Source organism: Scylla paramamosain, chromosome 22 (assembly GCF_035594125.1).
Source record: "Scylla paramamosain isolate STU-SP2022 chromosome 22, ASM3559412v1, whole genome shotgun sequence".
Lineage (NCBI taxonomy): Eukaryota > Metazoa > Arthropoda > Malacostraca > Decapoda > Portunidae > Scylla > Scylla paramamosain.
In genome coordinates, this window is record NC_087172.1 from 7,557,501 (window position 1) to 7,570,000 (window position 12,500).

Sequence of the window (12,500 nt, forward strand, 5' to 3'; positions counted from 1 at the left end):
AAAAAAAACTATTACTACTACTACGGAAGCATCATTATCTGACCTAGGTGGGACACAAGAGAGTTCGTTTGATGTGAAGTTCCTAACCTAAAGGATTAACCCCAAAAACATCCTCCTCCTCCTCCTCCTCCTCCTCCTCCTCCTCCTCCTCCTTTCACCGTTTCCGCAGAGTGAGGGGTTGGCGCCATGTACGAATCTCCTACAGTAGCTTCCGTCCCTTGAATCTTCCTCTGTGACTCCTTTCCCTTGCAGTTCTACCACAGTTCCATCCCTCCATCTCATTCTCTCTCCATACACCTACAATATATTTACTATAGAACACCTAACAGATCCTATGTATTTCAGTCTCGCGCTGTGTAGTTTTCATGACCCCTGCGTGTTGTATATAGGAGTTCAAATGTAGAACCTATGTATATGCACTCTTTATACCTTTGACTGCTACAACTTCTCAGATATAAAGGTCTTGTATCAGTCCAGACAAGTATATTAACAGACTACTCTCACAAGGAAAGGTGCCATCGAATACCTACATAGTAAACCTTTCTTTTGTGCTCATAGTTTCGTTTCCGATGAGTAAAATTGTCTGGAGTTGCTAAAATGAAATATGTGGAGAAGGGTTAATATTCAAAGGTTATTGCTATTTTCACTCTTGTCCATTCTCGCTCATCAGACTGCGCACACTTTTAGCCCAAGAGTTGCTAGAATAGAAGAATAAATATTTAAACGTTATTGCTATTTTCAGTCTTGTTCATTCCTGTTCATCATATTGCGCATGCGTGTAGCGCCACCATTACTTGCATCACGTGTGGAGGCCATATTCACAGCACTAGTAGCCGACACTTCAAAATAATACCTCTGGAATAGCAAGGCGGGTGGAGTAAGCAAAGAAACTGTGCGCTGGTTGCGGGGAGGTCGGGGCGCACGGATGAAATTGTGAGATGTTGGCCTGTACTCGGGAACGCTTTGCTCTCTTACCACGACTATTTTCCAAGACCACAGAGAGATGATTGGCCGGGTTCTCAAGATTGCTTCTTCTGTTAATAATGTAAAAATTTTGTTTATTTGTCACTGTATCCGTAAAATCACCCTTAAAACCTGTTTCACTTCAAGTAGTCTACACCCGTTTGAGTGTAGTGGAGGTGTGGTAAGAATCGTTTTAGAATATGGTTCTTTAACTTCCTTTGGGAATTTCTGTGATAAATTTGATGGTTAGAGACTTTCGCAAGCTAGAAGGTTAAATGATCGAACTGCCTCACTACTACTATTGCTGCCACTACTACTGCTGCTACTATTACTACTACTACTACTACTACTACTACTACTACTACCACTACTACTACTACTACTATTACTACTACTACTATTACTACTACTACTACCGCCACCACCAGAACCACCACCACCACCACCACCACCACCACCACCACCACCACCACAACCAACACCACCACCACAACCACCACCACCACCACCACCAATAATGATCATAAGAATTTAAAAAAATATTGATGATAACAACAACAACAGCAGCAGCAACACTTAAGTAGCAGCAAAGCTCATAAACCACAACACTCACGCACACACACACACACACACACACACACACACACACACACACACACACACACACACACACACACACACACACACACACACACACACACACACACACACACACACACACACACACACACACACGTTTGTTACTTAAAAAATGCATATAAATCATTCAACCGTATTCGGTGTAACTTTCTTTAATTTCACAAAGAGAGAGAGAGAGAGAGAGAGAGAGAGAGAGAGAGAGAGAGAGAGAGAGAGAGAGAGAGAGAGAGAGAGAGAGAGAGAGAGAGAGAGAGAGTAAAAAAAAATAAATGAATAAATATGAAAAATCTTAAACTGAAAAATATGATCTCATATTTTCTTTAAACAAACATTTATTTTTTCGTCTCCGTATCACAATTTCTCGTCGTTCTTTAAAATTATGTTCCTTGTTTTCACTTTTTGTTAATTTTTTAAGAAATAAAAATATGAGACGTGTGTGTTTTCTTTTTTTACTATTTTACTTTTTTTTTTCTCAATTTCGTATTTTTTTTTAAAGTTTTGCTACGTTAGGTGAAAGTACTGTTGTTGTTGTTGTTGTTGTTGTTGTTGTTGCTGTTGTTGTTGTTGTTGTTGTTGTTGTTGTTGTTGTTGTTGTTGTTGCTGTTGTTGTTGTTGTTGTTGTTGTTGTTGTTGTTGCTACAGGTGCTGTGTATGTAGAAGGTGCTGCTTAGGTTAGATGTTCCCCGTTTACGTAAATGCTTATATTAGTAGTGGTAGTAGTAGTAGTAGTAGTACTAGTAGTAGTAGTAGTAGTAGTAGTAGTAGTAGTAGTAGTAGTAGTAGTAGTAGTAGTAGTAGCAGCAGTAGCAGAAGTAGTACGTAGTAGTTGTTAAAATTCATATTCCATCATGTTTTGTTAATGTGTGTGTGTGTGTGTGTGTGTGTGTGTGTGTGTGTGTGTGTGTGTGTGTGTGTGTGTGTGTGTGTGTGTGTGTGTGTGTGTGTGTGTGTGCGTGCGTGCGTGCGCCATTATTTACCAGAAGCATTCATTGCATAAACAATCAAACACACACACACACGCACACACAGAGAGAGAGAGAGAGAGAGAGAGAGAGAGAGAGAGAGAGAGAGAGAGAGAGAGAGAGAGAGAGAGAGAGAGAGAATCATGATAGCTAACATTTTCGAAACCTCCCTCTGGTGGCGGCGCAATCAACCTTTGCTCCTCGTCTCTCTATAAATGATAACTTGCCTGGCCGGAACACGTTACCTGGCGTTACCTGTGGCGCTGCTTCTCGCCTCATACCTGTCATTTGGCGTACCTGTCAGCGGTCTTAGTGTCACCTATTACCTGAGGCTTTGTACCGCGCTGTGATACAAGGAAACCAACACCTCTTACCTGGCTGTGTACAAATCGACTCGCTATCTGGCTGGTCTTGGTGATGTTCAACAGTTCACTGGTATATGCTGCGATTCACTAAAAGCTCTATACAAAGAAACATTACTTTTATCAACCTGACGAATTATCCGCTTGAGTTACATACCTGACGAGTTATCAACCTGACGAGTTATCCACCTGACGAGTTAGTTATTTACCTGACGAGTTATCTACCTGACGAGTTAGTTATCTACCTGACGAATGATCAAACTGACAAGTTATCAAACTGGCGAGTTATCAAACTGACGAGTTATCAACCTGACGAGTTATCAAACTGACGAGTTATCAAACTGACGAGTTATCAACCTGACGAGTTATCAACCTGACAAGTTATCAAACTGGCGAGTTATCAAACTGACGAGTTATCAATCTGACGAGTTATCAAACTGACGAGTTATCAAACTGACGAGTTATCAACCTGACGAGTTATCAAACTGGCGAGTTATCAAACTGACGAGTTATCAACCTGACGAGTTATCAAACTGACGAGTTATCAAACTGACGAGTTATCAACCTGACGAGTTATCAACCTGACGAGTTATCAAACTGGCGAGTTATCAAACTGACGAATTATCAACCTGACGAGTTATCAAACTGACGAGTTATCAACCTGACGAGTTATCAAACTGGCGAGTTATCAAACTGGCGAGTTATCAAACTGACGAGTTATCAAACTGACGAGTTATCAACCTGACGAGTTATCAACCTGACAAGTTTGTGATCTACCTGACAAGTTTGTTATCTTCCTGACGAGTTATCCACCTAACGAGTTACCTACCTGGCGAGTTATTCACCTGACGAGTTATCAGCCTGACGAGTTTGTTACCTTCCTGACGAGTTACCTACCTGGCGAGTTATTTACCTGACGAGTTATCAACCTGACGAGTTTGTTACCTTCCTGACGAGTTACCTACCTGGCGAGTTATTCACCTGACGAGTTATCAACCTGACGAGTTTGTTACCTTCCTGACGAGTTACCTACCTGGCGAGTTATTCACCTGAAGAGTTATCTACGTGACGAGTTATCTACGTGACAAGTTACCTACCTGACAAGTTATTTACTTACCGGATGAGTTAGTTACCTACCTGAGCCGTTCACTGCCATGTGGTGTGATTCACTAGGAGCAATGTGCAAACGAACACTACTCTCTTGGCTACAAATCGACTGTTATGTGCTGAAGGGTTCTTAATAAAATAATGGAGGCATAGTGTATGTTTCTTTTTTTTTTATTTCATTCTTTCCTTTCATTTACTAGGGAGGGAAAGCAAGATCAAAACAAATGCTGAACCGTTCAGTGTTATGTGCTGTGATTCACTTAAAGCACTGCTCAAAATATTTAGGAGCGTTTGCAAGAAAAAAATTATAAAAAAATTAGATGATAGATTTTCATTCCTTTTTCCCTCTTTCTTGCACAAGGGAGGGAGACCGAAAGCAAAAACAATTTCTGTAAAAATAAAATCCTGATAATTGTCTTTCGGGAAAAAAAATAAAAGTAAAGAATAAAAAAAAAAGCCGATTCACGAATGGCGGTGTCTTGAAACTCTTCACTTAAACAAGTTCAAGTTTCAGGAAGAAAAAATATAGATTGAAGCAGATTTCCTGATTCTGCCAGTAAAGGGGAAGAAAGAGTGAAGGTACTGTTATTTATTTATTTATTTATTTTTAACAAATTTACAGCAAATTTAAAACTACAATTTTTTTTAAATCTATCAAAAGACCTACGCATATAACACGTACAAAAACAAGAAAATATATACAAAAAATTATGTTACTAATAGGGAGTGGACAGAGTAGTGGTGGAAACCAAAATAACTTCCACTAAAACCATAACCAGAAAGTTTATTATCAGTTGCTACTGACGCGGAAGATACCCAGGTGATGAGGGCCTCAAGTCAGGTGACCATCAAGCCAGCAAGGCCTCACTCCATACACGCCCAAGGACGTTTGGGCCGCGCGTCACTGATATCCAGACCAGCTAGTCCCAAAAAATGTCTAGATTTAGACGTCTTGACTCCAGGCTTAGTGAAGGGAGCATGTGAATCTACCACGCGTCTGACAACAATGCAAGGAGTCCCGGGTTCGAATCCTGGTCACGGATGGAATTTTTCTGGGACTGGCCGCTCGTAGGTCCACCCAGCCTTGGAATGGGCACCGGCCAGTCTGCCTGGGAACCTGAGGGTGAAAGAAGGAACGGGCCACACTGCTGCATATGCAGGGAAGAGTGGCGCTACCTGTCCCTTGCAAACATTCATCATTAAGTACGGCACACTTTTACGTTACCTTGAAATCATACTTTAAATTTGCAATACAGTGTTTAAATGAGTGTCTCTGTATTTCACCTACTTCACCTGAATCAACTTCTCTCCTTTACCAGTCTTCCTATTTTCACTGTCTCTCCTTTGCCTGTCCATTCCATTTCACCTTTGTTTCCGAGCTTGATAGATCAGGTGGTGATTATTGTGACGTAGTAGTATGGAGGTTAGGCGTGGTAAGTGCATGTCTGTTCCGGTCTCACTGATACCGGAACTGAAAACCAAGAACGGAGGGACAAAAGTGATCGAGTTGAGGCTCCGGAACTTTTAGTAGTGAGTGCTTGGGTGTGGGCGGCGGCCTTGCGTCCCGGGCCAGGGGATGCAGTGCGGTGTGCGGCCCAGAGGCCAAGGAGAGGCAAGGGGTGGGGGGCGTGACGAGCAGCGCACCGTGTATCCCTTCCCTGTATGTATTTGTGTGTGTGTGTGTGTGTGTGTGTGTGTGTGTGTGTGTGTGTGTTGACAGATACATGAAGTGTCAGGGATAGTCCTTTCACTACTGTAGCTTCTCAAAATGAATGGTTTCATTGCTCTGATTCACGTTTAAAATTATTTCAATTTTTCTCCAAGGCGCCAGCGACGGGTTAGAAATGACGGAGCCCTGTAAGTCCTGAGGTCTGGCAGCGTGGTATTGGTCTGGCTCTGTGAAATTATCCACAGGTACTCTATTAAAGTAACAATTGGCACCTCGGTGGGTCTTTTTTTTCGCTCTTTTTGTTGTCTTTAGCCAGTGCACCTCTTACATAAAAAAAAAAGAAACAAAAGATGTCAAAAGGTTAGGTACTGTTGTGGAAGTGAGTGAGTGTACATACCTGCCACGCATCACAGGTGAGCTGCCGGCCAGATAGGTGACGGCCGCGCCCTACATCACAGACAGGCAGACGGACGGAAAGGCACACAGGCCACGGCGGTCCGAGTACCCTGCACACCTGTACTGAGGCGTGTAGGGGGGAGCCTGCTTCTGGACACCTTCCCTCGGGTACTCAGGTGTGCCGCGCTGGCTGCCTGCTTTTTTTTATTTATTTATTTATTTTTTTGTCAGGTGTCCCGCGCTGACTATCTGATTTATTGGCTTTTCGTTATTCTTTTTATATTACATGCTACTAAGGGTTTCAGGGTCCGTGTTATATATTTTTTTTCTTTCTTTCGTTCTTTTGTTTTTCTTAATCACCTTCCAAAAAACTGACGAATTGGGATCATACTTTGACAGAGTTTGTTTAAAGCACATCGCTAATTTTCGCTATGTTTAAAGCACATCGCTAATCGTTATGGTCCACGCGGCCTCGGGAACCCATAGTGCTGCCGGCGCGATGTGCTGGCGTGTCTCCAGGTGAGTCTGTTGATGGCTGTCCTTGCTCCGACTCCTGAATGACTTTGCTTTGGTGGTCCTATTCTTGTTCTTCTTGTTCGTGTTCTTGTTTTTCTTCCTGTTCTTCTTCTTCTTCTTCTTCTTCTTCTTCTTCTTCTTCTTCTTCTTCTTCTTCTTCTTCTTCTTCTTCTTCTTCTTCTTCTTCGTCTTCTTCTTCTTCCACTCCTCCTCCACTACTACTACTACTACTACTACTACTACTACTACTACTACTACTACTACTACTACTACTACTACTACTACTACTACTACTACTACTACTACTACTACTACTACTACTACCACTACTATTACTACTACTACTACTACTCTTACTACTACTACTACTACTACTACTACTACTACTACTACTACTACTACTACTACTACTACTACTACTACGACTACGACTACTACTACTACTTTTCTTTTTCTTTTCTTTTCCCTTTTTTTGTTTTTCTACTTGCATTTTTCTTTTCTTTCTCTTTTTTTTTTTTTTTTCTCATCCTTCACTTTTATTTTCAACGCAAGAGTATTAAGATGTAAGCAAGTGAAACAGCATCCCACCACCACACGCCCATCACACCGCCAGCCACACCTCTGCATCCCCGATTACACCCCGCCACCACCACTCCCCCACCACACCCCCATTACACGTGTGGGCACACCTGTCACAACCTGGCTCCTGGTACAGGTTCATTACCACAACCTGTACTTTGCGGTACATTATAATATTTCACTCGATCTGTTTTTTTTTTTTTTTTTTGTGTGTGGTATACATGTTAGGGCTAGTTACAATTATTATTATTATTATTATTATTATTATCATTATTATTATTATTATCATTATTATTATTATTATTATTATTATTATCATTATTATTATTATTATTATTATGTTAGATTTTTCCTCCTCTTTCTCCTCCTCTCTGCCTGTCCTGTGCGCGCTGAGGTCAGGCGAATGTGGACGTTATGTAGGTTTCTTTAATACCTATATCTAGAGAATGTAGAGAGAGATAATATGAGTAGGAGAGATTGTACATATTTTCTTCAGTGTCTATGTAGTATTATTATTTTAATTGTAACCTTTCTTTTAAAATAGCAAACTTGTTATTTGATAATATGTCAACTTCTGTTCGCCCGCTGTGCCGGTGTCAGTGAGTGCCGGCAGAGGGGCGTTGGCGGCGCTCAGGTGTGTGGCTTGTCCGAGAGGCAGCCTTGCCTCAGTAGGTAAATCTTGTAAATACACAGAAACTCTAGTGACCTGGTGTTCCCACATCCCCGCTAATTCCTACTGAACTAAACATCACTAAACAGAACCAGAGAGAGAAAAGACTGCTATGGTGAGCGCATTGGTGACTACTTTGTCTTAGAATACCACACTGATCCACTATAACATGTTTCATAGTCTCTCTCTCTCTCTCTCTCTCTCTCTCTCTCTCTCTCTCTCTCTCTCTCTCTCCTCTCTCTCTCTCTCTCTCTCTCTCTCTCCTTCCTAGTATTCCCTTCTTTCTTTCCTTCCTTCCTCTTCCATTTTTTCTCCTTTCTTCCTTTCCTCCCTTCGGTCTTGCTCTCTGCCTCTCCTCCTCTTTCTGCAGTAATAGCAGCAGCAGCAGCAGCAGCAGCAGCCTCTGTTTCTGCCTCCTTTTGTCATTGACCACACACACACACACACACACAAACACACACACACACCCACACACACACACAGTCATCCATCACCTGTCCACGAGGAGCAGTGAAGGTCATCATAACTCACCAGGTAGAGCTGTAGAATACTCGCCTGTCTTACCAGAACCCAATCACTGCTTCCTTCTCCATCAGTCTTCCTATTTCACCTGCCTTCTTTTTACCTGTCCATTCTATTTCACCTGTCTTAGTAACTCTTCTTTCCTTTGTCAACGTTCCTATTTCCACCTGTCCTCTTTTTGCTTATCCATTCTGTTTCACCTGTTTTCTCTCCTTTATCAGCTTTCCTATTTCCACCTGTCTTTCTTCCTACCTGTCCATTTTATTTCACCTGTCTTAATAACTTTTCTCCTTTACCTGTCTTATTTCCGCCTGTCTTTCTTTTTACCTGTCTTGTTTACTTCACATTTTGTTTATGACCTTGAAAGATAAGGTGCTGGTTAGTGTGACGCAGTAGTCTGGAGGTTAAGGTGTTGAGTGCATGTTAAAGTGTCTTATGTACGTGTACTCGTAAGTTAAGTTTAGGTGCGTTAGGTTAGGTTAGGTAAGTAAAAGTGAGTCAAGTTTAAGTGTATCAACTGTGTGTGTGTGTGTGTGTGTGTGTGTGTGTGTGTGTGTGTGTGTGTGTGTGAGAGAGAGAGAGAGAGAGAGAGAGAGAGAGAGAGAGAGAGAGAGAGAGAGAGAGAGAGAGAGAGAGAGAGAGAGAGAGAGAGAGAGAGAGAGACGCAGTATGTAAGTGAGAAGTAAGTATATATACGTGTTTAATTTAGCACAAAGTATTACATTTTATAATATTCATCAGGTAGTACAAATAAATACATAAATGAATAAGTAAATGGATATATAGATATGATACGTAAACTTCAAAGTAAATAAACAAACATAACACAAAAATATCACACAGCATTACATCTTATAACATGTAACCAGTAATTACCGCAACATGTAATAGTGAACTAGTTATTACTGCGACATGTATTAGTGAACTAGTTATTACTGCGACATGTATTAGTGAACTAGTTATTACCGCGACAATTGTTAGGGTTGTGATTAATGACTGTGTGTTTGAGATCTTTCCCTGTCAGTCTGAGATCCTTCCTTGTCAGTCTGAGATCCTTCCTTGTCAGTCTGAGATAATTCCTTGTCAGTCTGAGATCCTTCCTTGTCAGTCTGAGATCCTTCCTTGTCAGTCTGAGATCCTTCCTTGTCAGTCTGAGATCCTTCCTTGTCAGTCTGAGATAATTCCTTGTCAGTCTGAGATCCTTCCTTGTCAGTCTGAGATCCTTCCTTGTCAGTCTGAGATCCTTCCTTGTCAGTCTGAGATCCTTCCTTGTCAGTCTGAGATCCTTCCTTGTCAGTCTGAGATCCTTCCTTGTCAGTCTGAAATCCTTCCTTGTCAGTCTGAGATCCTTCCTTGTCAGTCTGAGATCCTTGCTGTCAGTCTGAGATAATTCCTCGTCGGTCTGAGATCCTTCCTATTTAGCCTCAGATCCTTCCTCCTTCTTTGTTAGTCTGAGATCCTTCACTTGTTTGCCTGATATCCTTCACTTGGGTACCTGATATCTTTCGCTTCTCTACTTCATATCCTTTACATCTCTATCTCATATCCTTCTCTGGTCTCCTTCCGGACGAAAATATATAAAAGTCTGTATTTTTGTCATTTTCCCAAATCTGACCCAAACTGGCGACAAGGAAATAGTGGCTTTTAGTTCCCGTGAAGACTGCCATTAAGACACACAGGACGGGGTACACTCACTTGTTTGGTGCTTGTAGTGTGCTTTTATTTGTGGTTGTGTTTTTTTTCCCCCGTGTTTTTTTATTTGTTTGTGTTCATATTATTATCTTTTATTTTTATCAGAGTAATTGTTTGTTTTCATTCTCGTTTCTACCTCTTGGCGTATTTTCATGTTACACACACACACACACACACACACACACACACACACACACACACACACACACACACACACACACACACACACACACACACACACACACACACACACACACACAGCTAAAAAAAAAAACAAAAAAAAATTGCTGCTTCTGCACTTATTCTGTTTAAAATAATAATATTTCGTGAACTACATCAGGAAAGTAGTAAAACAACAACAAAAACAACAACAACAACAACAACAACAACAACAACAACAACAACAACAACAACAGCTACAACAACAGGTACAGCTTTTAGTATAACAACTGCGGCACTCGTAAATCACATATAAGAGATGAAATATTATGTGCACTGCTGACAGGAACAAGACTTATGTGAGGGTTGTGGTGGTGGTGGTGGTGGTGTGGTAATGTGGTGTGGTAGTGATGTGTGGTATGGTGGTGATGGTGGTGTTATGTTGTGGTGGTGATGTCAAATGATGTGGTGTGATGTGGTGTGATGTGCTGGTGGTGGTGATGTGATGTGGTGGTGATGTTATTGATATGATTGGTTATGGTGATGGCGTAGTGGTGGTCTGGTGGTGGTAGTGGTGATGTGGTATGGTGGTGGTATGTTCTGCTACCACACACACCACCACACACACCACCATACATTACCACACACACCATCACACACGCCACCGCACACGCCACCACACACGCCACCACACACGCCACCACACACACCACCACACACACGCCATCACACGCCAACACACACGCCACCACACACGCCATCACACGCCAACACACACGCCACCACACACGCCATCACACGCCAACACACACGCCACCACACACACCACCACACATCACCACACACACCATCACACACACACACACCACCACACGCCACCACACACGCCACCACACACACCACCACACACACCATCACACACGCCAACACACGCCACCACACGCCACCACACACGCCACCACACACACCACCACACGCCACAACACACACGCCACCACACGCCACCACACACACCACACACGCCACCACACACCACCACACACGCCACCACACACACCACCATACGCCACCACACGCCACGACACATACCACCGTACGCCACCACACACACCACCACAACACAAGGCACTACACACATCACCACACACGCCACACTAAGATTACCTTGTATGATTACTTGTCGGGCCTCGCTCTATTTGGTTTTGATCACTTTTTTTTTTTTTGTGTATGTTTTTATCATGCTTGTTAGGTTTGTTATTTGGTGTCTGTCCGTGGGTGTCAATTTTTGTTTGTTTGTTTGTTTGTTCGTTTGTGTGTGTGTGTGTGTGTGTGTGTGTGTGTGTGTGTGTGTGTGTGTGTGTGACAGTTATGATAATAATAATAGTAATGATAATGATGATTTTTTTTTTTTATGTAGGAAGGACACTGGCCAAGGGCAACAAAAATCCAATAAAAAAAAAATGCCCACTGAAATGCCAGTCCCATAAAAGGGTCAAAGCAGTGGTAAAAAAATAATGAATAAGTGTCTTGAAACCTCCCTCTTGAAGGAATTCAAGTCATAGGAAGGTGGAAATACAGAAGCAGGCAGGGAGTTCCAGAGTTTACCAGAGAAAGGGATGAATGATTGAGAATACTGGTTAACTCTTGCGTTAGAGAGGTGGACAGAATAGGGGTGAGAGAAAGAAGAAAGTCTTGTGCAGCGAGGCCGAGGGAGGAGGGGAGGCATGCAGTTAGCAAGATCAGAAGAGCATTTAGTATGAAAATAGCGGTAGAAGACAGCTAGAGATGCAACATTGCGGCTGTGAGAGAGAGGCTGAAGACAGTCAGTTAGAGGAGAGGAGTTGATGAGACGAAAAGCTTTTGATTCCACCCTGTCTAGAAGAGCAGTATGAGTGGAACCCCTCCCAGACATGTGAAGCATACTCCATACATGGACGGATAAGGCCCTTGTATAGAGTTAGCACCTGGGGGGTGAGAAAAACTGGCGGAGACGTCTCAGAACACCTAACTTCATAGAAGCTGTTTTAGCTAGAGATGAGATGTGAAGTTTCCAGTTCAGACTATAAGTAAAGGACAGACCAAGGATATTCAGTGTAGAAGAGGGAGACAGTTGAGTGTCAATGAAGAAGAGGGGATAGTTGTCTGGAAGGTTGTTTCGAGTTGATAGATGGAAGAATTGAGTTTTTGAGGCATTGAACAATACCAAGTTTGCTCTGCCCCAATCAGAAATTTTAGAAAGATCAGAAGTCAAGCGTTCTGTGGCT

The 12,500-nt window shown here is 42.3% G+C and overlaps 1 protein-coding gene and 1 long non-coding RNA gene across 2 annotated transcripts in view; one reads left to right on the forward strand and one right to left on the reverse strand.

Annotated features, from left to right (window-relative positions):
- Nucleotides 1-7,362, reverse strand: part of LOC135111885 (uncharacterized protein DDB_G0271670-like) — a gene marked incomplete at its 3' end in the record, with an annotated part of 7,915 nt that extends 553 nt beyond the window's left edge. Inside the window, exons 1-3 of the mRNA XM_064025584.1 lie at nucleotides 7,222-7,362; nucleotides 6,708-7,071; nucleotides 1,249-1,379 (exon numbers count right to left, since the gene is read on the reverse strand). Coding sequence (XP_063881654.1) covers nucleotides 1,249-1,379; nucleotides 6,708-7,071; nucleotides 7,222-7,362 — 636 coding nt within the window. The remainder of the gene's footprint in view (nucleotides 1-1,248; nucleotides 1,380-6,707; nucleotides 7,072-7,221) is intronic.
- LOC135111510 (uncharacterized) overlaps nucleotides 1-12,500 on the forward strand; it is a 128,255-nt gene that overhangs the window by 81,507 nt on the left and 34,248 nt on the right. The window lies entirely within an intron of this gene.